Here is a 26646-nt window from a genome sequence, read left to right as displayed (position 1 = left end):
CCTCTTTAGGAAAAGTTCGAAATGCGGCTTTGTGACCACATGGGGGCCCCCTTCCAAGGCTCCTTCCATCCGCGAGCCTGGGTTTACCTCTTAAGGAGTTTTTCCGTTTATTTATTTAATTCTTGTCGCCTTTTTGTTTTAAAAATGGTTCTTATCACTACAAAATAAAAACACGGATTGGAAAAATAAAATGTTAGAAAATGTGTAAAAACGGCCCGTGGTCTTACTGTGAAGGAAAACGGAAACTACTCTGTGTTCATCTATATGCCTCCAAACTGGCACGTGTGTTTTTTTTCTTTTACACAAGACTGAGATCATTCTGGACAGGCTTCTCCTCTTAAAATACCACGAACATCTTCCCACACCAAGTTCTTCACCAAAATAATTATAAATATGGTATTGTGTTCATTCCATTTAGAAATATTTGTTATAAATAATAAACACATTACAGAGAATTCTAAGTGGCTGCCTACCGGGATTTACCCGACTATTTTCCTATTGTTGGAAGGATTTATTCCATCTCAACCCAACACAGACGTGAGCTACAGCTGTCTGACTAAATAAATACATGAAAAGCCCAGATTGCCTGGCAGGACCTAGAGCAGCAGAGGCGACGTGGCGGGAGCCCTCGTGGGAGAAGGCGCTGGTCCCCTGGGCTCGCAGGGAGAGCGGCTGCTGTCGCCGCGGTCACACCCCCACCCCCGCGCGGCTGGTCCCTGGAGCTTTGATGAGCGGGTCTCGGGCGCGTGGGGTCCAGAGCGCGAGGGCGGCGGGTCGGGTGCGGGGTCCGGGCGGTGACTGAGTGCACACCGGGCTGTAGGCCGGTGGGTCCCGGGCGGGGGGGGGGGTGGTCTGGAGGCCAGTGGGTCGGAGGTCAGGGGCCAGTGGGTGTGGCAGCGTTGGTGCGGGGGGGGGGGGGGGGGGTCGGGAGGGGTCGGGAAAACTGAGTCAAGCCGCGTCGGTGGTCGGTGGTTCAGGGGGTCGGGGGGCTGGCAGGTCGGCTGGCCCGTGGGTCGGACAGCGCCCGTGGGTCCAAGTGGGTCTGTGGGTCAGTGAGTCAGGGGGCCGGGGTCAGGAGGCCGGTGGGGCGGGCAGCGTCGGCGGGCGGGTGGACTGGTGGATCCGGAGGTCGGGGGCGTCGGGGCGTCGGGGAGTCGGGGGGGTGGGGGGGTGGGGGGGTCAGGGGGTCAGGGGGTCAGGGGGGTCGGAAGGTCCGGAGTGGAGCGGTCGGGGAGTCGGAGGCCGGTGGGTTGGGGAGTCGGGGGGGTCGGAGGGTCCGGAGTCGGGGGGTCGGGAGGCCGGGGGATCGGGGGGTCGGGGAGGGGCGCCCGGGAGGGGGTCGGAGGGTCCGGAGGCGGGGGGTCGGGAGGCCGGGGGATCGGGGGGTCGGGGAGGGGCGCCCGGGAGGGGGTCGGAGGGTCCGGAGGCGGGGGGTCGGGGGGCCGGGGAGGGGCGCCCGGGAGGGGGTCGGAGGGTCCGGAGTCGGGGGGTCGGGAGGCCGGGGGGTCGGGGGGCCGGGGAGGGGTGCCCGGGAGGGGGTCGGAGGGTCCGGAGGCGGGGGGTCGGGGGGCCGGGGAGGGGCGCCCGGGAGGGGGTCGGAGGGTCCGGAGGCGGGGGGTCAGGAGGCGGGTGGGTCGGAAGACCCAGATCCAGGTGATCCGCGGGCGGGTGGTCCGGCGGGTGGGTGGGTCGGCGGGCCGCTGGGCGGGGCGGGGCGGGGCGGGGCGGGGCGGGCGCCGCGCCTGCCGTTCGCCTCTCCGGGCTGCAGGTGGGGCTGTGCGGCCGCGCTGCCTCCAGGAAGCCTCACGGGCCTGCGCCGGCTCCCAGGATGCAGTGTGGACCGGCCGGGCGCTGACGGCGGCGGCGCGTCTGCGGGCGGAGCGGCGCGGGCCGGCCAGCGAGGAGCGCGGCGACGCGGGCGGGGACGGCTGGGCCGGGCGGGCGCCGCCTGCGGAGAGGCCGGGGGCCGGCCTGCGTGGAGCCGCGCGGCGGCGGCGGCGGCGGCGGCGGCGGCGGCGGCGGCGACTTCCTCCGGGCCGGGCCGGACAGCGCACGGCCATGGCCGAGGCGGCCGCGGCTCCGGTAAGGGCGGCCCGCGCGCACCGACGCGCGGACTCGGGGCCCGGGCCCAGCACTCGGCGCCGCAGGCCCCGGGGAGGGGCTCCGTGGGCCGCGCCGGGCTCCCGGGCCTGGGCCCGGGCGAGCGGGGCGCGGGGTCCGCCGGGGCCTACGGCGCCCCGGTCGGGCCCCCATCCGCGGCCGAGCCCGAGCTGGGCGGCACCGGCCGAGCCCGCAGCGGAGGCCGCCCCACGCCGAGTTCCTGCAGCCCTCCGCGGCTTCCTGCCCCCGCCCCATCCGCTGGCCCCTTCATCTCCGCGCCCCCCACCCCGCGCCTCCTTTCTCTGCCCACCGCTCTGCCTCAGCGTTCCTACCCCCCAGCTCCCCCCAGCGGCCTGGTGGCACCTGGGAGGTGTCCGAAGCGGCTTGGATTCCGCACACACCGAGTGCCCAGCCCGATCGAGGTCGGGGCGGAAGACAGCTGCTCCCTCTTGTAGAAGCAGGCAGGCACCAGCCCTGTTAGCGTTATTTTGTCCTCACAACAAACCTGTAGGGTAGGTGCTCGTTCCGTCACACAAAAGAAACACCCGAGGCCTGGAGAAGTTAACTTGCCTGGGATCGCACAGCTAGAAAGTGTGTGAAAAGACACAGTTGGTCTGTGTTCAGGGGCATATGGTGTGTTGGGGGATCAGGCAGGTACCCTGGTGATAGTAGTGCAAACAGAAAGAGGTGAGTGGTTCTTGCATTGAGGTAGAAAGGTGCTGTGGGAGGGCAGGGGAAGGAGAGGGAGGGGCTGGCACCCCTTCCTGACCTGTGCTTCTGTGATTTGAGCTGGGCTTTTAGGGAAGGCTAGGATTTCATCTGGCGGAGTGGACCAGTGGAACTTTTCAGGTAGGGAGGTTGGCTGGCACTCCCAGAGAGAAGACAGTGCCCAGCATGTTCAAGGACTAGAAAGCAGTCACTGCTCCCTGGGAGATGGTTTTGGTAGGGAGGCAGTGGGAGAGAAGGCTGCAGGGAGAGTTGGAAGGGGTTTTAATGCCTGGACTTCATCCTGTGGGTGCGGAGTCCTTGAAGAATTTGGAGTCTCTTACCATCAGGTCCTCCCAAGGATAGGGCTTCTGCTCCCTTGGCAGGAGTCTGAGGACAGCCCCATATTATCCACCCACCATTTAGTAAGGAGCTGGGTCTGAGCAGAAACAGCCACCACCTCCCACTAAATGGGGTGAAGGTCTTATACAGGGCTCCCTGCCCCATTAAAATGGTGAGCACACTGTGTGTGCCTTAACTGTTTATAAGGGAGTTGAGTTTATGCGGGTGTCCTTTTCCTGCAACGCAAAGTTTGCAGTAATATGGCAGTCAACTGCATGTGGAGGCTGAATAGGATTTCAGCAGCTGGGGAGCTGGGTGATGAATCAAATGGATACTTCTGGAGCGAACTCTTGGAGGCTGGAGTCAGATGGCAGGGGCTGATCAGAAAGGATAAGAGGGCAAGGAAGGAATAGCAGCTGTCAAGGGTGGCCTGAGGTGCCAGCCTAGCACAGTCCCTGCAGCCTTGGGGCAGAAGCACCCACCCCTGGAGAGCAAGAGTCCCTCCAGGGGCTCTCTGCCTATCCAGCTGCTCCCATCCTTGGAGACCAAGTGAGAAAGCCCCTTTTTTTGGGTCAGAGGTCATCTGATGCAGCCTCCCTCCAAACAACCACAGAAGCACTGATGGTGCTTGACAGTTGTTTTTTTGTTTTGTTTTTTGTTTTTTTGTTTTTGTTTTTGTTTTTGTTTTTTTGGCCTCTGCTCTTACTCTTCTCTCACTGTTTGCTGTAGTTCTCGATGACTTTCTCCAAATGAGCCCACACTGGTTCCTACTAGTCATTTCATTATGCAGATAGTCACCAGCCATTTGTTTGGGAAGAGTTTCCAAAATGTTGTAAGGAAACATCCGTCCTCAGGCACTGCCAGAAGAAGGCACAGATGTCTGGACCTTCTCTCTGACCCAGGGGTCCCACCTTCAGATGTGGGTTGGGCAGGTGGTTCAGCCCCTGCCCAAAGCAAAATGTGCCCTTTCCTCAGGGTCTCCCAACTGCCAGTCAGGTCATTCAAGCTACCATGTGAACTTTCCAGCAACAGGGAAGTAAGTCACTGCTTGGGAGAAGCTTTATGACAGTTGTCGTACATACAAAAGTCTAGCCTTATGGCATGTGTTTTACCTTAAAATCTGTAAGGTGTGCCACTGATCCTGGGGTAGTTACAAAAATGTCTCAGGCCCTTGAGAGGGGTGGGTATGGTGAGAGAAACAGACTCTGGGGCCCCAGTGGACCTGTGTTGATTTTGTCCCCTTGACCAGCCACACTACCTGTGTCAAAAAGTCTAACTCTTGGCCAGGGGAGATTTACACTAATGGTGATGTTTAGTTTAAGGAGGAGCAGCTGGGAGGAGACCATCTGATTGTACTGGGGGAAGAGGAATTAGCTGTTTGATTTTTATGTTTATTAAAAAGAGGCACGAGATGCTTTAAAAAAAAAAAAAAAAAAAGGAAAAAAAAAGCAGTTGAGCAATGCTCATGTTTGTGCCGGTTCAGTGAACCAGCTGTTTTTTTTGCTAGGTCATCATCCGTAGACAGTTCCTGTGTGATTATGATGGGAGGTGCTGGCTGGGCTCTAGTAAATCTGCAGTTTACTATTTATCCCCTGAAAGGCGCTGGCAGTGCTAAGTCACTGTTTATTTAACAGAATTGCACTGAGCACCTTCCACGGGCCACGTGCTGTGCTACAAAAGATGCAGTGCTGCCTTCAGAGAGCTGGGATGGGCAAATGCGGGAGGGCACCGGGCAGGGCAGTGAGTGCCAGGCCGTGGATGGAAGGTGGTGCACAGCGCACATCGGTGGTGCCTGGGTTACCCAGAGGAGCTGATAGCTAGGCTGAGATCATGCATGTGGCACAGGGAATCCCCACTTTCAATAGGAGCTCTGCGCCCCTTGCCAAGCCCCCTCCCCCTGGGGGAGAGGGGCTCCAGGAACGTGGTGGAGGGATTGAGTGGTCACAGACTTCTCTTTGTTTCTGAAAGATTTCTCCGTGGACGATGGCAGCCACAATTCAGGCCATGGAGAGGAAGATCGAATCGCAGGCTGCCCGCTTGCTTTCCCTAGAAGGGCGGACAGGGATGGCCGAGAAGAAGCTGGCGGACTGCGAGAAGACGGCTGTGGAGTTCGGGAACCAGCTGGAGGGCAAGTGGGCCGTGCTGGGGACCCTGCTGCAGGAGTATGGGCTGCTGCAGAGGCGGCTGGAGAACATGGAGAACCTGCTGAAAAACCGAAATTTCTGGATTCTGCGGCTGCCACCAGGCAGCAAAGGAGAAGTCCCCAAGGTATCCCTCAGGCACCTGGGGTGGGATGGCCTGAGGGGTGGTGCCTGTAAGTGTGTGGGTGAGCGTGCGTGACACTGTTCCAGGTGCCTGTGACCTTTGATGATGTGGCCATGTATCTCTCTGAGCAGGAGTGGGGCAAGCTGGACGAGTGGCAGAAGGAGCTCTACAAGCACGTGATGCGGGGCAACTACGAGACACTGGTGTCCCTGGGTAAGGCCTGATACTCATTTTTCTGTTAAATGTGATTTTGAGTGTCTCCAAACTCCTCTCCATGCTGGTGGCTTTCGTCACCAGGATGTGTAAATCACTAGAAACTCTGACCATGCAAAGAGTTATTTCCTCCTCTTACTAAAGATGAGTACCAGGTGACCGAGTCAAAAGCTCCCTGTACCCGGTGAAGTTCACAGGTTGCCAGACAGAGAGGGGTGGTGGCATTTCTCCTAACCAGGCACGGAGCATGGACGTCTCTGTCCTGCTGAGACAGAGTCAAGCCTCTGGCTGCTCTCAGGTCCAGGATGTCATGGGCCCAGATTCCTTTGGCCTTCTCTTACAGGAATATGTGGTCTTTCTGGTGACATTCCTCTGGGTTAGTGAAGAATCTGGGCAGACCATGCTTCCCATACCAGTGCTGTCTTCATCCCTCGAGGCTCTGCTCCCTCAGACCCTGGGGCCACTGTCACGGTCCACACATGGTAGCCCCAAGAGGCTGTTCCTTCCAGGGCTTCTTTCCTCTTGGCACGGTTTTGGTTTCTGTGTGACCTCAGATCTGTAGGCAGTAAGGCATGCTCAGTGAAGATGGGAACAGGTGTAGGCGTGACATTATATTTCAGTTTGAAGAAATGCACTGCTGCCTAATGGGGAGACTCTACCAGTGTTTCTTCACCTGGGCACTGACATTTGGGGCCAGATGATTGTTGTGGGGCTGGTCTGTACAATGTGGGATGTTCAGCAGCAGCTGGTCTTGACCCACCAGTGCCAGGAGCATTTCACCCCCCAACCCCCGGTCGTGACAATCAAAAATGTCGGAGCAGCCTGGATGGCTCAGCAGTTTAGCACTGCCGTCAACCCAGGGCCTGATCCTGGGGACCCAGGATCGAGTCCCGCGTCAAGCTCCCTCTATGGAGTCTGCATCTCCCTCTGCCTGTGTCTCTCATGAATAAATTAAAAAAAAAAAAAAAAGACACCAAACTGCTGAATGTCCCCTAGGAGACAAATTGCCTGTTGGTGGAGAACCAGTGCTCTATACTAATCTAGAAGTTTCATTTCTTGGCCACTCTTGGATTCCTAGGCTGCCTGTCCCCAGCTCTGAATGGGACTCCATGGCCAAAGCTAACCTTTGTGTCCTTCCTCAGACTATGCCATCTCCAAGCCCGAGGTCCTCTCCCAGACCGAACAGGGGAAGGAGCCGTGCAGCTGGCGTCGCCCTGGCCCCAAGGTTCCAGATGTTCCTGTGGACCCAAGTCCAGGTGAGGAGCTGAGAGAAGGCAAGGGACACCAGGCAGTCAGGTGGAAACAGGGAAGTAAAGGGCCACAGGGGGTATGACCTTTCCAGGAAGGGCCAAGAAGAAACCTCAGACTCGAATGTTTTAAGTCTAAGTTTTTTAATAGTTATGACCTATAGCCTGCTCTGCAGACACTCCAGGAATACTTCCCAGTGCGGAAAACAGGCAGCAAACCTAGTCTTTTAGAAGAGAGATAGGGCAGCCCTGGTGGCTCAGTGGTTTAGCACCACCTTCAGCTCAGGGCCTGATTCTGGAGACCTGAGATCGAGTCCCACGTCGGGCTCCCTTTGTGGAGCCTGCTTCTCCCTCTGCCTGTGTCTCTGCCTCTCTCTCTCTCTCTCTCTCTCTCTCTCTCTCTGTGTGTGTGTCTCTCATGAATAAGTATATAAAATTTTAAAAAAAAAGTAAAATTCTAAAAAAAGAAAAGAGATAGAGCCAGTGCACAGATCAGGGGAAGAGAAGATAGGACATTGATCGGGAAGGTAGGAGTGTGTTGAAGACAAAATTTGATTCCTTCCCAGTGTTCTGAAGAGCCAGCCTTACCCCCAGCCAGGAGCCAATCCCAGTGGCTGGCCACGTGTTTCAACATGATTATAACGACAGATTTATTTAAGGTGGATCTGGATACCCGATATCCCTGCCTCAGATCTTCCTGGAGCCAGCCAGCACCTCTGAAAGTTCAGGAGGAGGCAGGTGGCTGCGTGAGGAAAGCCAGGTTACTGAAGTGAGGCCCTCGGCAGGTGCGGGGAGGTGACAGTCCATCCCTGGCCAGGAGACCCTGCCTCTGCAGGCTCAGCCCACTTTCTGCACAGAACTGCCTTGCCTGTCCCACCTGCCTCGGGTTCCCTTGTCTGAATGCCTGTGTTACTAAAAAAGTCCTACTGTGTTTCCTTTGTGATTACTGACATGCGTCTTCCACCGTAAGTAGGCAAGTAGAGTGTCATGCTGCCAGAGCAGCCCATGCGCAGAGCCGGCCACACAGTCGGTGTTCAGGACAGCTGTCACCAGTTGAGTTCCACAGACATCCCTTGAGACTATGCTAGGTGCCAAGGCCAGAGCTGGAAGGGGAGGACAGAGAGATCACTAAGCAGAACGCTCTGTGAATGGAGAAGAGGCTTAGACATGGAGCCTGCCTTCCTAGCCTGGGGTGGGGGGACAGATGTGGGGGCCTCTCCGCTTCCCACCCCGCCACTCATGAATGTGAGAACGGGCCCAGAAATACGGTGGCTGCTGGTAAGACCCCCGACACGCCCTCCCCTCCAACACAAATTCCGCTCTCCACCTCCCCTGACATCAAGGACCCTATCACCCCACCCACATCAGCTGGAAAAGCCCTACCCCACCCCCCAGCTCGCTCCGCACCCTGTCTGTGCTTGCACAGCCCCTTGTTGGACCTGCCATCCCACTTGTCTTCAGTTCCTAAATTTTCCCACTACTTTGGGGCACTCAGTCCCTAGCAAGGCCTCAGATCCCCAGGCTCTCCCCGAGCATCCCCCTCATTCTTGTCCAAATGAGTCCTAGCTCTTCTTGCATCCTGGAGCCTGCATCCACTGCGTCCCACCCCTTCCTCACATCCAGGACAGCCGTGTCCCTGCTCCTCCATGTGGCCCCTGTGCTCCCCTCCTCCTTGGAAACCCCACCTCTCCCTCAGTTGCCTCCTGCAGACCCTGTCTCTGCTCCTGCCATTCTGGCCGGCTAGGGCAGCATTCCCAGAGGCCCTGCGAGGTCCCCAGCCTCCGCTCCCCCTCCACCACCCACCCTAAGGTCACTCCCCGCCCCAGCACCCACTGCAGACAGTGATGCACCCCTCCCATCATCTCAGTTTGAACCTGTCCCCACCCCATACCCCTCTCCTTCTTTTGCAGATCTCTCTTCCTAGGCCCTGACCCTAGCATCCAGCCCGTTCATGGTCCAGCTGGTCCTGGGTTCCCTCTTTGCCCAGCCAAGGCTCTGGCCCAGTGTCACCCTCACCCCCTCACCCCTCTTCGTCATTGTACTCACCTGGCAGAACTGTAATCTTGGTTAAATCTGCACCTGCTCCCACGCAGCTGCACACAGCTGGAGAGACCTCCTGAGCCCTGTTTTTCTCACCTGCAGGCTGGGGGGCCTTCAGCACTGCCCTCCCAAGTCACCCAGTGTCTCCTTGGTCCATTCAATTGCCCAGAGGATGGCAAACTCTGGCCCACAGGCCAAATCACCCACTGTGTTTTTTTGGCCCACCAGCTTAGAATGGTTTTCCTGTTGAAAAAACGCTGTTTAATTGAGAAAAAAAAAAAAAAAAAAAAGGAAACAACTCACAGCCCCCACCCCACCAGCCTATCTGCTTGTACCCAGGCCCTGGTCTCTGGGTTTGCTGCTGTGTCCACCCCTTCCTCCAAAGACCTGTCTCCACTGGGCATCAGACCCAGCGCAGGCTACCTTGGTGAGGCCTCGGGTTGCCTCCCCATCCTTCCCACCAGCCTCTGCCTTTGCTGTCACTTGTCCAGTTTGGGCACTGACCACTCATGACCCCACATCCCTGCAGCAACTGCCCCATTTCTACCTTCGTGTCCTGCTCCCCAGGAGTACCCTCCTCCAGTGCCTGCTTTCTCCCATTCCTCTTCCCACTCTGGAGGCCCTTCCATCAATACTCCTGTCAAGGCCACAGGGGCCCCCCATGGCATTAAAGATCTGGTCTTACCATTGGTGACATTTGCCACCATTGCTCGCTTTCTTCCCAGCTTCATTTCTTTGATGGTACTTCCTCTCCTGGTTTTCTCCTGCCTTACTTAACACCTTTCCTTTTCTGTTTCCTGGTGCTCTTCCTGACCTCTGTGCGTCACGGTATCCTCCCTCCTCCCTCCACACCCACACTTGCCATCCTGGCAGTGGCTGTGAGGGCTCTGCATGCCACCTCTGTGCCGACAGCTCCCATGGTGCCCTTGTCCAGCTCCTCCCTGAATTCTGCACCCCTAGCTGCCTAGTCTGTCTCCACTTGGATGGGATAGACATCTTGTGCCAAGTACGTGCCCAGCAGATCTCTTCCTCCCCTCATCCCTCCACTCAGTGTCTCCTCTGCTCCTTGGCCTTCAGTTGCAGGCCAAGACCCAGAGGTCAGCCTCGACCCTTCCTCACACCTACATCCATCGGAACTTCTAGAAGCTAACACTTCCTCCAGACTCATCCAGAATGCTATCACATCTCATCTCCTTTACCCTGCCACCCAAACCCATCATCTCTTGTGATTCCCCTCCCAACCAGCCTGCCCACTCCTGCACTATTCAGTCCCCCGGAGTAAGGCCTATGTTCTTTGCTTCCAAACCCCTTACTGGCTTCCCTCTGACTCAGATACTTTGGCTTATTTTTCTGTTAATATCTTGCTCCCTCTGTTCCTGCCATACCATCCTCCTTGCTGTCCCCCCAACACTCGGGGCTGTTCCAGGCTCTGAGCCTTTGCACGCACAGTGCCCTGTGCCGGGAATGCCCTTCAGGTACTCCCTAGGCTCCACCCATTCCCTCCTTTGGGGTTCTGACTTAAAATTTAAATTGTCACCTTATTTAAAATTGCAGCCCCCTTCCCCACCCAGAACTCCCAGTGTCCTTTTCCTGCTTTGGTTTGTTCCACAGCAGATAGCATCATCTAGTATATGTATTTCTAGATTGTTATATATCTTTCATACTTACAGAGTTGATAGAGGTAGATATTACACATATTTCAGAGAGACAGATGATAGATTTCATATTTATAGATTTCTGTATGGCCGGCCAGGCTCTCCCCATTAAGATGTGAATATCAAAAGGACAAGTACTTTTATTTCTTGTGTTCATACGATCATTTCAGGCCCCTCAAATACTGACTAGCACAGAGTAGGAATTCAATTATTTGTTGAATGTATGTAGTGTACAGAATTTAAAATACTTGTGTATTAAAATAGGTGTGTTAAATTCCTTGTTAGATTTCCTAGACTCCTTCTTCCCCATGGTAACCAGTTGTCCAGAAGTTGATGTTTATCTCGTCCTTTCTACCCACATTTTAAAACTTTTATTTAAAGCTATTATGTATATATGTAACCACAAGGAACATATGATACAGTTTCGTGTGTTTTGAGAAATGGTATAAATGTCATTGTATTTATCACTCAATTATCATGTATTTCAGATTTGTCATTCATTTTATTTTATTCTTTTTTTTTTTTTAAGTTCCTTTCTTCTTTTTCTTTTTTTAATTTATTTATGATAGTCACACAGAGAGAGAGAGAGGCAGAGACATAGGCAGAGGGAGAAGCAGGCTCCATGCACCGGGAGCCCGACGTGGGATTCAATCCCGGGTCTCCAGGATCACGCCCTGGGCCAAAGGCAGGCGCTAAACTGCTGCGCCACCCAGGGATCCCGATCATTAATTTTAACAGATGCTTAATATCTGTTCTCCAAAACAACTTTGTTCCCATTTGTCTTCCATTGGTCTGTTGATTTGCATTTAAGCTGTTTCTGATTTTTCACTCTCACGATTGATACCACAGTGGGCAGAGACACAGAGACACCCGTCTCTCTGTGTCCCTGCACTGCGGGCTCTCCGGGGAACAGACCCAGGGCAGACCCCCCGCATCACGGGGCATACTTGGCACCCTCACCATTGCCATGGTGACACAGCTTGTACTGCTCCCATCAGCAGTTACAAGTACCTGTTGTCTTACATCTTTGCCCTCCTTCAGCATTAGATTCTTGTCAATCTGATGGAGGTTGAAATGACATCTTATTTTAATTTGCATTTCCCCGACTCTTACTGAAGTGGAGCATCCTTTTCATGTTTATTTGGTTTCTTCAGTGAATTGTCTCTTTCTGTTTTTCTACTGGTGCTTTTCACTCTCTTATTGATTCAGACTTCTGTATACAGGTTCTGGATCCAAACCCTTTGTCTCTTATTTGCATTACAAGTATCTTCCCGGTCTGGGGCAGGTGTTTTAACTTTGTTGTGCTTGCATAGATGTCTTAATTTGGGGTCCAGTCAAACTTACCAGTTTTTTCCTTTATGATCTACTTTTCCTGTCATAGGATAGCCTTCCCTACCTCACTCCAGGTCAGAAAGACTTTCTTCTCCATCTTCTGACAAAACTTTGAAGTTTTGCTTTGCACATTTAAGTCTTTAATCTCTCAAGAATTAATATTTGTGTAGGTTGCCAGGGAGAATTTAAATTCCCCCCCCACACACACACGGACATCTGATTTCCCAAAAAAGTCTGCTGAATATTGTCTTTTCTCCAATGATTTGTAATGCCAGCCTGGTGATGAACCAGGTTCCCATGCATGCGTGCACAGTTTCTGGGCTCTTTATTCAGGTGTTTTGGTCTCTGTCTGCCTCTATGCCAACACTTGCTGTTTTAGCTTCATAAGAAGTCCTCAATCTAGAAGACCAAGCCTTCCCTACTTGCTCTTCAAAACTTTTCTTGGCTATTGTTCAACCTTTGTTCTGAGTTTCAGAATCTTCATGTCAAATTCTCAGAAAATCCTGCTGGAATTTTGATTGGAACTGCATGTACTTTCTCATTTCATTTCTGGAGAATTAGCCTCCTCACAACATGAGCCCCTCTCCCCCAGGAGAAGACTCACCAAGTGAAGGCTTCTGTGCGGCTTGAATAGACTCCATCATTTTCTCTGATCATTGTTTCTGTTGTGAGTGGCATTTTCACATTAAGTTCATTCTAAATAGTTATTACAAGTATGCAGCTCTGCTGTTGACTTTCTTTAGTAAAAGACCACTTTAGCTCAACTTTCTTATTATTTATAATACTTGTCAGCTTAGGTTCTCATGGATTTTTTTTCTGTAGACAACACAAAAGTTATCTCTTCTTTTAAAATCGTTACAACTTTTATCACTTCTCTTCTCAGCCTTTGGGCTAAGATCCAGTGTAAAATCGTTACAAATTTTATTATTTTTCTTGTTCAGCAGTTTGGCCAGGATGTTGTTAAGTCCTGGGGATAACCAGCATCCTGATCTGTGCGAGGTGCTTCGAAGGTCTCAGCAGTAAGGATGATTTTTGCCATAGACTTTTGATGATACTCTCATAAAAGTTTATAGATGTTTTGTTTCCTTCCACTTCTGGATGAAGTTACTGTGAGCAAGTGTTGCATTGTATCAAATGGGTTTTGTTGGTTTTGCTTTCTTAATTTTGTGTTTTGTTTCTTTAAAACATTGTAACTGTATCATACATAACATTAACAAATGGGTAGAGAATGAAATCTATGGGCACCCCAGGTCGCTCAGCTGGGTGGCTCAGCTGTTTAGCACTGCCTTCAGCCCAGGGCCTAATCCTGGAGACCTGTGGTCGAATCTGACGTTGGGCTCCCTGCATGGAGCCTGCTTCTCCCTCTGCCTATGTCTCTGCCTCTCTCTCTCTCTCTCTCTCTCTCTCTCTCTGTATCTCTCATGAATAGATAAATTTAAAAAAAAGAATGAAATCCATGTAACCCTTAGAGAATAAGCGTGGACCCCCACATTCTCAGTACCCCTGCATCAGAAATAGGTCACAACCAGAACCTTCCATCACCCTCTCTGATCCCATCCCCCTCCCTTCCTTTTACAAATAAACAGAAAATCCAGACATAGACGTGATCCATCCCTTGCTTTTCTTTACATTTTTATACCGTATGTATATGTTCCTAAATAACATTGTGAACTTTTTATGAATGAGATCACAGCATCTATATTCTTCTTTAGCTTGCTTTCCTCACTGGACATTGTTTCTGAGAATCATCCATGGTGACACAGTACAGCTGCCCTCATTCCTTCCCATGACTGTATGGTTTTCTGTTTTATGACTGGGACACAGTGCATTCCTTCCTTCTGTTGATGGGCGCTTGTGTTGTTTCTAACATTTTTGCTTTTAGGAACAATGCTGTTGTGAACATTGTGGTGCATGAGTAAAAGTTTCCCTAGGTGTAGTCCCAGGATTGAACAGCCAGGTCGTAGGAAAGGTGCATGTTCGACTTTTCCAGGTAACATCTGGGAGTGCTCCGTAAAGGGGCCCCACCCGCCAGCACCTGTGCACAGTGCCCAGACGCCCAACAACAACAACAGGTCCCCATGGCACCTCATCCTCACCAGCCCTGGAAATGCCTCACATCCTCACTTCTGCCCATCGGGTAGGAGTGCATTGGTTGAAGATTCCTATTTTAACACATGCATTTTCCTAATTAAGGAGACTGAACATTATACCCTCTGTTTATAGGCCATTTGTTTTTCCTTTTCTGTGAAATGCCTGTTTATGGCTTTTGTGCGTTTTTCTTTTGTTTTCCCGTTACTTACTCATTTGTAGAAGCTCCTTTCATGTTCTGCGTGTTAATCTTTTTCTCAGGTGTGTGTATTGCCAATATCTTCTCCATATATGGTATATTTTAAAGAACAGATGCTTTTGATTTTAATGTACTTGGACTTTACCTTTATGGTTTGTCCTTTTTTTTGGTCACAATTAAGAAATTTCCCCTACCTCAAGGCAGTAAGATCTCACATCTTTTTCTAAGAGTTCTGTCTTTCACATTCAGGCTCTTGGCTGCGAGGCCGGAACCCTGGTTCTTTCTCACTAGCTCTTTGGGTCTTCTTTTCCTTTGCTCTTTGGGTTCATCTTCCTAATTACCTTATACCAAGTTCCATGAAAAATCCAGTTGAGATTGTGATGGGAATTGTATTCACCCTATTAATCACGTTGGAGAGAACGGATCCCTTTGCTATATGGAGGCATGTTATTTGTTTTTGTTTTGTTTTGTTTTGAGGCATGTTATTTGTGAATGGCCTAAGCCCCTCCATTTAGCTCATTTGTCTGGTATGCCTCAATGAAGTTTTAGAATTTTCTCCAAAGAAGATCTTGTATTGTACAGTTTGTTGTTGTTAGATATATTCCTAGGTTCCTTGTATTATTTTTAAAATTTTTTCCATGTATTATCAGTGGTGCCTTTTGTTGTTTTTTGTAGAGAGTTTAAGAGCTGGGAGGGGAGCAGCAGAGGGAGGGAGAATCTTAAGCAGGCTGCACACCTAGCACAGAGCCCAAAGCGGGGCTCAGTCTCATGACCCTGAGATCAGCACCTGAGCCTAAACCAAGAATCAGAAGCTTAACCAACTGAGCCACCTAGGTGCCCCAGTGGTGCCTTTTTTTTGACCTACTTTTTGTTTGTTGCTGGCATATGCTGGGGGCTGGGGAGGGTGGGCAGGGAACTCCTTTTCCCAGCACTTTTTCTCATGTAGTAGAGGCTCAATTATATGATATCCTGTCTCTCTCTCTCTGCCCCCGGGCATCCCTCCACGGAGCCCACCAGGAACATACCTCATCATCAGAGAGTGTGCAAGCAGAGTTGGACAAGCATAGTCCTTGCCCATCCATCTTCCTCCCTTGGAGCACCTGGCCACCTCCAGGGGCCAGGCCATCTCTGTTGCTCTGCTTGGTATAGGTTCCTTCACTATGGTCCAGTGGGGGACTTCCTATCCTAGAGTCAGTACTAGGATCCCTCTTGCCCACTGGTAATTTTCAGTTATCAGTAGTAAAACTAGCTTACCCTCACCTGCCTTCCTCTTTTATTTCTCTGTTAAGCTCCAGGACAGGGAAGAAAAATAGTATTTGATGGACTCCCTTAAAACCCTTTTTGAAAGTGTACAAAAATCCATTTGTCTTATATTTATTGATATTTCTAAGAACCTTGCTCAAAATCTCCTTATGGCTAATAACAGTTCTAATAATTGTCTGCTGATCCTCAGATCTTCTGAAAAGAGAATCATATCCTCTAGGAGTAATAAGACTTTTTTGTTTCCTTTCAAATCTTTATGGTTTATTTTCCTTTTGTTTTATGGTGCTGGCTGAGAACTTACAAGAAATCCTTAAATAGAAGTGGTGATAGCGGTATCCTTGGTTAATGATTTTAAAGAGAATGCTTTTAGGGATGCCTGGGTGGCTCAGTAGTTGAGCATCTGCCTTCAGCTCAGGGCGTGATCCCGGGGTCCTGGGATCAAGTCCCACATCGGGCTTCCCACAGGGAGCCTGCTTTTCCCTCTGCCTATGTCTCTACCTCCCTCTGTTTGTCTCTCATAAATAAATAAATAAGATCTTTGAACAACAACAACAAAAAGATGCTTTTAAACTTTTCACATTGCATCTAACATTTGTTAAAAGTTTATCAGTGCCCTTTTATTAGGTTAAAGAAGCTGCCTGGATTTCCAGTTGACTAGATATTCCTAAAAAGAATAGACATTCAATTTTTCTAAAATACTGTTTTGGTAAAAAAAAAAAAAAAAAAAAAAAAAAAATACTGTTTTGATGTCTGTTGAGATGATTATGTGTTTTTCTCCTTTAACTTGCTAATATGATAAATTGTGTGATTTTAATCCAATTTTGTAATCTTGGAATAAACCTAACTTAGTCATCATCCTTTATATATATATTGCTGGATTTAATACTCTAGTTATTTTGTTTAGGATTTTTGAATCTTTGTTCATGAGTGAGACTGGTCTATATGATTTTACTTTCTCAGACTCTGTCTACTTTTGATATTAAAGATATAAGCTATGATGTGATCCCTTTTTTATTTGCTCAGAGGGTTTGTGTAATATTGGAATTACCCGTTCCTTGAATTTTGAGTAAAAAATACTTGTGAGGCCATCTAGGTTCTAGTTTTCTTTGTAGGTGAGATTCTTGTCTACTGATTTAAGTTGTTTAATAGGTATAGGACTACTCAGGTTTTCTATTTTTTAGTCAGTTTTAGCAAGTTCTAGTTTTTCTAAGGAATTTGTCCATTTCTCCAGAGTTTACAAATTATTTGTTATCTTTTTAATCTCTGCTACTTTTTAAATTTTTTATTTATTCATTAGAGAGAAAGCAGGGGGAGGGGGAGAGGGAGAAGCAGACTCCCTGCTGAGCAGGGAGCCTGATGTGGGGCTACATCCAGGATCCCAGGATCACTGCCTGAGCCCCAGGTAGACGCTTCACTAACTGAGCCACCCAGGCACCCCTAATCTCTGCTGTTCCTATAATCACTTTCTTTTTTCATTCTCCTTGTTGGTTATTGGTGCTTTCTCCTTTTTGTTTGATAATCTGTTAGATATAGTGGCATAATATTCTCTTCAAAAAAACAGCTTTTGGCTCTCTATATTCTATCTTTGTGTTCTCTTTTGTTAATTTACACTCTCATATAATTTCTTGTCTTCTACTTTTCAAAGGATTTCTGTTGATGTTATTTCTTTTTTTTGTTTTTTGGTTAGTTCTTTTCTTGTATCTTGCATTGACTGCTTGACCCTTAGTTTTCTACCTATCTTCTCTCTCTCTCTCTCTCTCTCTTAGATTTTATTTATTTATTTATTTGAGAGAGAGAGGGAGAGATCACAAGCAGCGGGAGCAGCAGGCAGAGGGAGAAGGAGAAGCAGGCTCCCAGCTGAACAGGGAGCCCGACCCAGGGCTCGATTGCAGGACCCCAGGATCATGACCTGAGCCAAAGGCAGAAGCTTAACCAACTAAGCCACCCAGGTGCCCCTCTCTTAATATAAACATACGAGGTCATAAAATTCCTCTAAGTACTACCATTGTAGACATAGACCACACATTTTGACAAATAATATCTTAATTAGCTTGGGTTAAGTAAACTATTGTTAAACTTAATTTCACCTGTTTCTATTTATTTATTTACTTACTTACATAGTACTAGAAAATCTAGAATGAGCTATGTGGCCTGCCCAGTTTCTCCAACGGACAGTGCTGATTGTGGTCACTAGCGTGTTCGGATTCTCACCCACCATCTTGAATTGTGTTTTGACTTTAGACCACTTTTTCTATATTTCTTTTTTTACTACCCCTCCTTTGCGAGTTCTCCATTTAGATTCTTCCTCAAACTATTATTTTTAATTAGTTTGAAAGTTCTATGTTCTGTTTCTGTTCTTTTATTTTTTTTTTTATTTATCTTAAGATTTTATTTATTTATTCATGAGAGACGCAGAGAGAGAGAGGCAGAGACACAGGCAGAGGGAGAAGCAGGCTCCATGCAGAGAGCCCGACACAGGACTCGATCCTGGGACTCCAGGATCACGCCCCAGGTCGAAGGCAGATGCTTAACTGCTGAGCCACCCAGGCGTCCCTGTTTCTGTTCTTTTAGAGGTGAATTTTAGGAGAATTTTAGAGGTGAATTTTAGGAGAATTTTTTTTTTTTTCCAAATAGAAGTCTGTTGTGGGTTTGTCAGTGACAGACTCCCATTCTGTGTTTGTACAGGAGTTTTTGTGTGTCTGAAAATACTCTTGTTCCATTCCTGTATTTGAGGGTTGTGGATTCTCAGGTGAATGTTACTTTCTCCTAGCCCCTCGAAGATGCTTTGCTGAGAGGAGGAAGTTGAGAAGCCAGCCACCTGTCTAGCCATTGTGGCCTGGTGGGCCATCTGCCTTTCTCTCTGCCAAGCAGGCCTCTGACTCCTACCACAGCATGCCTGGGCATGGATTTCTTCCTCTTGATCCAGCTTTAATTTTCAATAGTTTTCAACAGTTTGGGAAATTTTGCAATGTTATCTCTCTGAATATCGCCTTGCCCACCTCCTCCCTGCTTGTTTATTCTGGAACATTTTTGTACTATCCTTAGTAACTGTGGACGTCTCTTCATATCTTCAACTCCATCCATCGTTTCTTATCTGTCTTCTAGTTAGCGCACTGTCCCCTGCTCAGTTGTTTGTGTTATGTTCTTTTGCCCTATAGATTGGATTTTTACATTACAGTTATTGTATTTTATTGTATTTTGTTCTTTTCCAAAATCTGGTCAGTTTTGATACTCTCTCATTTATCGGCCTCTCCCCCTTTTTGTTTTTTCCATATGAAACTTTATACTCTGCATATGATAATCCCAGGTTGGCATCTCTACAGGCCCAGATCCTGCAGTGTTTGACCTCTGCTGACCCACTGACACAACTACTTTTACTATTAGCGTGTGATTGGTTGTGATTTTGGTAATGGCTCAGTGCTGTCCTCCTGAGACTCACTGTCCACCTCTGCAGGTCCTCAGGAGCCACTTGAAAGCCTCCAGGCCACTCCATGGTGTGACCTGGCACCAGATACCCTTGGGCTGCGGTGTGTCAGTCCCTCGGGTGGGACTTGGGTCCCCATATCCTTCAGCTTTGTTCTTTTTCCCCTACTCCTTGGGAGTGAATGCAGCTGCAGCTCTCATGTCATTTGGCTCCTCTTCTGGTTACAGGTTTAGTTTTCTCACAGGGACCTGAGTTGTGGGGGGATGTGGGGTGTCCCTGCAGAGCAGGTTTGCATTTTCCCGTGCTGGGGGTGGCCTCCTGTGCTGCCATGGTGGTCAGCCAACGTTTCTGTGAATTTCTCAGCTTTGGGTCTCTACACCATGTGGGAGGCACAAATTCAGTGTGGATGTGGGGAAATTCTAATTTCTTAGGGTGGCTGTCCCATCCCACTCATGGCCCCAGGCAGGTGGCAGCTTCCTTGTAGTGCCCTCAGGTGGATGGAGTTTCACTAGTCCCCAGCTCACTGATGGGACAGAGCCTTCTGGCTCCGGGCTTCATGCAGGCAGCTCAGCGGTGCTCCCAGCTTCACCTGGACACCAAAGCCCAGCACCTAAGGCCTGTGTCCTGTTCCAGCAACTCTCCAGGTCACTTGGCTCCTGTTTGAACTCTTGATTGGCTTTGTATTTGCCCTTTGATTCTTATATCTGGAATCTTTCTTTTCTGCTCACTTATATACATATATGGGGGTAAGGTTTTGGGGGATAGTTGGGGTTGCATTTTCTGTAGCATTTCTGTGTTAAAAGTGGGGGCAGGACTTCCCCAGAGCAAGCAGCTCAGTCTTCCCCATGGGCCAGAGGTCCAGCCCTGAGAATGCACTGTTGCATTCCTCACCCTTTCCCATCCTACCCTGTGCTCAACACCGTGTAACCTCATGCTTTGCCCAGAAGGCTCTACTGGCCCTGCTTGCTTTGGTCTTGCATTCCCACCAGGTTCTTCCGCTGTTTGACCGTGGTAAGCCCCTGTCCCATTTCCTTGGCTGGATGTGTGTCCACCTGAGGGCCGAGGGGCCCTGATGCTGTATGTTCATGCACTTTCCCTTTCTTAGGCTCGGGGCCCCCAGTTCCTGCCCCTGACCTCTTAATGCAGATCAAGCAGGAGGGTGAGCTCCAGCTCCAGGAGCAGCAGGCTCTGGGGGTAGAGGCATGGGCAACCGGACAGCCAGATATCGGGGAGGAGCCATGGGGCCTCAGCCAGCTGGACTCTGGAGCAGGAGACGTCTCTACAGATGCTGCCTCTGGTGAGTGGCCGCAACTAGAACAGATACCAGGAATAAGGTACAGGGACTAAGGGCAAGGTGTGGGGAAAGACCTTCTGGAAGCACTGTGGGGGCTGTGGGCTCTCAAACATCTAGCCTGATTCATTGAGAAGTTTCCCCACCTGAAGGCAGGGGGCCGTACCAAATGATATTTTGAAGCCCCTCCCCCTTCGGTTTGGTGATGCTCTTGTCCTGGTATGTCTCTGCCTGAACTTCATCAGCTGCACTCCTGTTCTTGCCCCCACCATCAGGCATTTAAATTGCCAGTTGCCTCGCAACCGAGAGGACTATATGAAATAGGCCGGTGACATCTGTGCTTCCTTTTGCCTCAGAGAAGGAGCAAAAGAAAACCTGGTGCAGAGAGGCAGGACTGTTATGCTCCCACAGAAGAGACCCAAGCAGGATCTCAGGGTCTAGCCTGCCCTTCCTTTCCCACGGGGTTTCTGCCCCCTTCCTTCCCCTAACCCACGGGCTCTGATCTCTCGTTGCAGGTGTCCACTCCAACTTTTCAACCACTATCCCACCCACTTCCTGGCAGGCGGACCTCCCTCCCCACCATCCTTCTTCAGCATGCTCAGACGGGACATTGAAGCTCAACACGGCAGCCTCCACAGAAGGTATGGGCTGGTAGAGAAAGGACGGGAAGGGCTCACGTCTGCCTGGAAGGTGGCCTCAGCCCAGGGCCTCACTTTTACTGGTGAACGGCCCTGACCTTTCAGCCACCAGGCTGCTAGGTGTCTGTGATGTTCGGACTCTGAACAGTCTGTCCTTTATCTCCTTCCAAAGTCTTATGCTTGAACAGCCTTTCTTAAGAATGTTTCCAACTGTCCCTTTCTCATATGGTCTTTTATTTTTTTTAGAGCTTTTATTTTTTTATTCATTTTTTAAATTCAGTTAATTAACATATAATGTATTATCAGTCTCAGAGGCAGAGATCAGTGATTCATCAGTCTTATATAATATCCAGTGCTCATCATGTCGCACCCTCCCCCATGCCTATCACCCAGTTTCCCTGTCCCCCAACCCGCCTCCCCTGCAGTGACCCTCAGTTTGTTTCCTATCTCATATGGTCTTAACTGGTCAACCCTGATACGCTGATGCCTTGAGAGGATGCCCCTCCTGCCCGTACTCAGCAACCCTGGCTTCAGGCTGACCTTGATACACCAAAACCAAACCAGAACGGCTTCTTAGATATCAATACCGCCAAAGACAGGCATGTGAGGGCCAGAATCAGGAAGAACCACTACCACATTTAGGGATTGTTTTTCTATTTACTCCTGTTTTGAAGGCCAGTTACCTATTACCTTAATCATTTCCATCATATTTTAGCACCCCCCCCCCAAAAAATGTGATAAAAGCCTAGATCCCTGATATAAAACTTCAAGATGTGAGATTCAAATACATTTATATAAAATCAAAGACATTTTTACCATTTCATTAATATATTTATCATTAGGTAGCTGGCCTCATTTACTGAATCCTTGCTACCTTCCAAATAGCATGCTAAGTGCTTTCAGACATGTCATAGGGTTTAATCCTCCTACAACCCTATGATATAGGGTATCACAGATGAGCTGTTGGTCAGAAAGTCACCCGAAGTCCACAGCTGGTCTGTGTTGGGGGAGGAGGGGTTAAAGTACCATCGCAGATCCACCTCAGCCCAACACTGTGTTTTTTGCCCCTTGGCAACCTTGGCATCAGTGGTTCAACCTTAGGATAGATGTGTGATTAGCCTTTAATAGCCAAAGTGAACATGTAATGTGGTGAACAGATGTGATGGTGGCTTTACCTGTGAAGGTCCTCACCCCCCAGTTGGAGGCAGCCACATGACCACCGGGAGGATGCTCTGCTGAGCTGGATCCTGAGGTGGGGAGAGTAGGGCTGAGCAGTGGTAGTCCTGAAGCTGACCCACGTATCCGGTCTTCCTTCTCTAAGCAGGTGTGGGGACAGAATGATACTGGGTCTTTCTGTCTTTCTCAGCAGATGTAAAAATTGTGATAAAAACAGAAGTCCAGGAAGAGGAGGTGGTGGCCACACCAGTGCATCCTACTGACCTAGAGGCTCATGGGACCCTGTTTGGACCAGGCCAAGCCACAAGGTTTTTCCCTAGTCCCGTCCAGGAAGGAGCCTGGGAAAGCCAGGGCAGCTCCTTCCCCAGCCAAGACCCTGTGCTGGGGCTGAGAGAGCCCACCCGGCCAGAGCGGGACATGGGTGAGCTCAGCCCCGCAGTGGCCCAGGAGGAGACCCCTCCCGGGGACTGGCTCTTCGGGGGGGTCCGGTGGGGCTGGAATTTCAGGTGTAAGCCCCCCGTGGGCCTGAACCCGAGGACTGGGCCTGAAGGGGTGCCCTACAGCTCCCCTGACACCGGAGAGGCCGTGCTGGACCCCAGCCAGGCCCCGAGACCCTTCAGCGACCCCTGTAAATATCCCGGCCGGACCAAAGGCTTCGGCCACAAGCCGGGCCTGAAGAAGCACCCCGCGGCACCCCCGGGAGGGCGGCCCTTCACATGCGCCACGTGCGGGAAGAGCTTCCAGCTGCAGGTCAGCCTGAGCGCGCACCAGCGTGGCTGCGGGCTGCCCGAGGGGGCGCCGGGGGCGCCGGGCGCTGCGGGCAGCGGGGCGCGGGACGGCAGCGCGCTGCGGTGCGGGGAGTGCGGCCGCTGCTTCACGCGCCCGGCGCACCTCATCCGCCACCGCATGCTGCACACCGGCGAGCGGCCCTTCCCCTGCACCGAGTGCGAGAAGCGCTTCACTGAGCGCTCCAAGCTCATCGACCACTACCGAACCCACACGGGCGTGCGGCCGTTCGCCTGCACCGTGTGCGGCAAGAGCTTCATCCGCAAGGACCACCTGCGCAAGCACCAGCGCAACCACGCGGCGGGGGCCAAGGCCCCGGTCCGCGGCCAGCCCCTCCCGCCCCTCCCGGCCGGGCCCCCGGACCCCTTCAAGAGCCCGGCCGCCAAAGGACCCCTGGCCTCCACAGACCTTGTGACCGACTGGACTTGTGGCCTGAGCGTCCTGGGACCCAGCGACGGCGCAGACCTGTGAGGGGCACCCCCGTCCCGTCACCCCACCCCCGGGCTGGCTGGAGGGGGGCTCCCGGTCCTGTTGCCCCACCCCAGCCCACCCCACCCCCAGCCCAGGCCGCGGAGGTCGGAAGTCCCACCTGCGGACATCGAGTTGGACATCGGGGTGGCGGTGAAAGCGGGGCCCCGGGGAAAGCAAATTTCCGAGTTGCCGAACTGATCACTGGAGAAAGAGAAACTATCCGGCTTCCACCTCGAAACAAAGTAGAATTCTCTGATTGTGAAACTGAGCAGCCTAGAATTTTAAGTAATTTAATTATGAATTTTTTTTTTTTAATTCTTGAGGAAAAAAAAAAAAAAAGCTGGAAAATAGTCGTAGTACCAGTTTAAACTTCGTAGTGTACTTTTGGTTCCGGAGTGTGTGTTTGTGCCGGCCATGGCCTTACCAGGCCTGACGGTGAGCGAACCGGGAGTTGGCCAGCCCGGGACTCGGGGGTGGGGGTGGGGTGGGGTGGGGTGGTAGACTTCCGTGGCCCCACTGACTCCAAGGGATGGAATGATGGGCTGGTGGTGGCCGAGGATTTGGGGTTGCTGAGACCTCCATCCCACAGGCTGTGCTCAGCCCCGGGCAGATCTGGGCCTGGGGCTCCAGCTCCCCACCCCAAGTCAGCACCAGCTCCTCAGTTGTGGATCGCCCCCCCCCACCTCGTGTCAACTGGGAGAAGGACTTGTCCACCAGTAGCCCGTCCCATTTCCCAGCTCTCCTCTACCTGAAAAGGCCCCCCCATAGTGCTGGCCTATGACTGGCCATCTGTCACCCCTATCAAAAGGGATCTAGGTGGTGTCACCCTGTGAGGTGACTCAGGGCCTTATAATGTGGAGTTATCTGAACACCAAGTGGTAGAGCTGCAGAGGGGAGAAGGCAGAGGCGGGCAAGTGGAACCCTTCAATGTCAGATACCAGCAGAGCCAGAAACAAAGCGTGGCCTGCCCACCCCCACGTGGGGCTGCTTTCCACTCCAGTGAGATGCTTCTCTTTTCTTTTCTGTGTAGTGTTTCTTCATTGTCAAAATGCTTTCACTTCACGTCTCATTTGATTGCTGTGACCTTGTGAAGCACGCAGGACAAGTGTTCTTTCTTGTTAGAGACGAGGAAATAAATTCCTCAAGGGGGACACATCCCAGCCTCACACGGGGGGCGCACCTTGCTGTGCCAGCCTTTGAGGAGAGCCTCAGATTAGACAAGGCCCATCCATGGGAGGAGGGAAGGTTTCTGGTTTCACCCTCTTAAGATCTGTACCACATCTACCTGAGCAAAATCGTCAGGGGTCAGGATGTAGCTGAGCACTGGCCTTCTGGGTCTGTGAGCTCATCCCCACAGAGGGCGCGCGGTGGCAGGTCTGAGTGGCTGGGTCAGGGGCAAGGGCTTGCTCATTTCCCGTTTGACATCTTTGAGGTAGAATCAGAAATGGCCCAAGTCTCTTGATTCTACCACAATGCTGTCCCTACCACACAAGAATCCATTCCCGTTTTGTTGGAGCAGCCACTGATTCCCTCCCCCCCTGAGTAAGTACCCCGAAATGGGTAATTTGTTTCCCCTGAGGAGCAAGAGACCATGGCATCCGTTCAGTCAGCTCCCTCATGCGTACTTTTATTAGGCAATAGACTAGTTAAGAAAAATTGTTTCTATGTACTGTATATTTTGTACCTGTTTACACTTCTAATATTGATATAACTGATATTTTGAAAAACAAATGAAGAGGAAACATCCTGTTAAAATAAAACCTAACCAGCACCAAGGCACTTTGGTTGGTTCCATTCTTAGCCATGTACCTTGGGCACTGATGAACCTCGAAATACTTCTCGCTCGGAGCTATGTGGCCAGCTTCTTCACACCGTCCTCCTGCCCTTGGTCACCTTGATCCCAGGGGGCCGCTGTCCCTGAGGGCTGCGAGTGCAAGAATCCAGAGAAGTTAGACTCTGCGGAGGGACAACTGTGACACATCCAGTCACTTTGCTTCAGGATATAATCATGGTTTATGTAACTTGGCTTCATGTAATTTGATATGCGGGGCATGAAGCTAGGCCTGGGGGGAAAATGGCAGAATATCAAAGAAAAGCAGATGCAGGATGTTCTCTCTTTGCATCTTGTCTTGGGCGGAGGTGAAGAAAGGACTGACGGTGCCTGTGGTGGTTGTGTTCCTGGTCCGGAAGTGAAGTCCGCCCGTGGCGTTTGTGTTGCGCTGACACCCATGTTCCCGTCAACCAGAGTTAACAATTGTTAATGTTTTAGCTCCTATTTTCAGTCGTTTTCATTTTGATCATTGTCGTTTTAAGAAAATGATCAGTAAAATTCTGTAAAATTTATTTTACAGAAAATGTAAAATAAAATCTGCCTCAAACTGCCACAAGGGCATGGGAGTGGGAGATGGGGAAGGAGCAAAAGTGGGCCTCATCCAGGGCCATTGTGAGGATGGCGTCACTCCTTACCAGTAGCTCTGGCCCCTTTCAAGTGTGCCTCTTGTCCACCGCCCTCCCCGCCCACTGGACCTGTCTCCAGTCCTTGGAAATCAACGAGGGACACTTCTGGTGTCTGCCCAGCTCACCATACATCTACCCCAGCACCAGGCCCAGGTGTTGCCACATGCCCTGTGGGCAGGAACCCCATGTATCACACCAAAGCTCCCAACCATTTAGTTGTTCACTCAGTGGACGACTCCTAAGCTCTAGCTTGGGTGCACTCTCAAAACAGAGAACGTGGGCAGGACAGGGTTTGGGGGGCGGGGGTAGAGTTCAGTATCAACATCCAGAAAGGGGAGTACCCTATCAGTGGTTAGGAGACCAGGCAAGCACCTCAGGCTGAGGTACCGCTCAGAAGCAGCCTGCTTAGGCCAAAGCACTGCAGTCCTTTCAAGTGTCCATTTGCTGCTCTAACACATGACCACAAACTTTATGGCTTAAACCAGTACAGATTCATTTTATGCTTCTAGAAGTCAGAAGTCCAAAATGAATCTTACAGAGCTAAACTCAAGGTGTCAGCAGGGCTGTGTTCCTCCTGGAGTCCAGATGAGAATCCATTGTGTCGCCTTTTCCTGCTTGTAGAGGTCACCTGCACGTCCTGGTTCACAGCCCTCTCCTGTGCGAGTCACTCCACCCTCTGCTTTTCTTTTTTTTTTTTTTCTTTTTTTTTTGCCACCCTCTGCTTCTATCATCACATCTTTTTCTGACTTTGACTCTCCTGCCTCCCTCCCTCTCTCTCTAAAATAATCTTGCAACGACTCTTGGCCCACCTAGATAACCCAGAACAATCCCTTCATCTGAAGATTCTAATTTAATCCCACTTGCAAAGTGCCTTTTGCTTTGTAGGGTACCATATTCACAGATTCTAGAAATTAGGATGTGGACAGCTTTGGGGGGCCATGTCTGGCTTACTAC

The 26646-nt window shown here is 50.9% G+C and overlaps 1 protein-coding gene across 5 annotated transcripts; it reads left to right on the top strand.

Moving 5' to 3' along the window:
• Nucleotides 1-745: 745 nt before the first annotated feature.
• On the top strand, nucleotides 746-25424 carry ZNF746 (zinc finger protein 746). Of its 5 annotated transcripts, none has more exons than XM_038559637.1 (7): nucleotides 746-824; nucleotides 5116-5415; nucleotides 5544-5625; nucleotides 6768-6881; nucleotides 19979-20170; nucleotides 20680-20805; nucleotides 22169-25424. In XM_038559637.1, the coding sequence occupies exons 2-7, from the start codon at nucleotides 5131-5133 to the stop codon at nucleotides 23233-23235; spliced, it is 1866 nt and encodes a 621-aa protein (XP_038415565.1). In that variant the 5' UTR covers nucleotides 746-824; nucleotides 5116-5130; the 3' UTR covers nucleotides 23236-25424. The 5 variants fall into 5 exon arrangements, with proteins under 5 accessions (XP_038415565.1, XP_038415563.1, XP_038415562.1 ...); XM_038559635.1 differs by lacking the exon at nucleotides 746-824 and adding an exon at nucleotides 2016-2082 and having other exon boundaries at nucleotides 22172-25424; XM_038559634.1 differs by lacking the exon at nucleotides 746-824 and adding an exon at nucleotides 2016-2082.
• Nucleotides 25425-26646: the final 1222 nt, after the last annotated feature.

Source organism: Canis lupus, chromosome 16 (assembly GCF_011100685.1).
Source record: "Canis lupus familiaris isolate Mischka breed German Shepherd chromosome 16, alternate assembly UU_Cfam_GSD_1.0, whole genome shotgun sequence".
Taxonomy (NCBI): Eukaryota; Metazoa; Chordata; class Mammalia; order Carnivora; family Canidae; genus Canis; species Canis lupus.
The sequence above is the reverse complement of the archived record's forward strand: the minus strand, read 5'-3'. Positions and strand labels throughout refer to the sequence as shown.

Excerpts from the sequence above, each read along its gene's own strand:
- ZNF746 (XM_038559634.1), top strand. The coding sequence starts at position 2,059 with ATGGCCGAGGCGGCCGCGGCTCCG. Across the intron at positions 2,083-5,115 it reads CCGAGGCGGCCGCGGCTCCG|ATTTCTCCGTGGACGATGGC; the intron begins GTAAGGGCGGCC and ends TGTTTCTGAAAG. Across the intron at positions 20,171-20,679 it reads CTCTACAGATGCTGCCTCTG|GTGTCCACTCCAACTTTTCA; the intron begins GTGAGTGGCCGC and ends CTCTCGTTGCAG.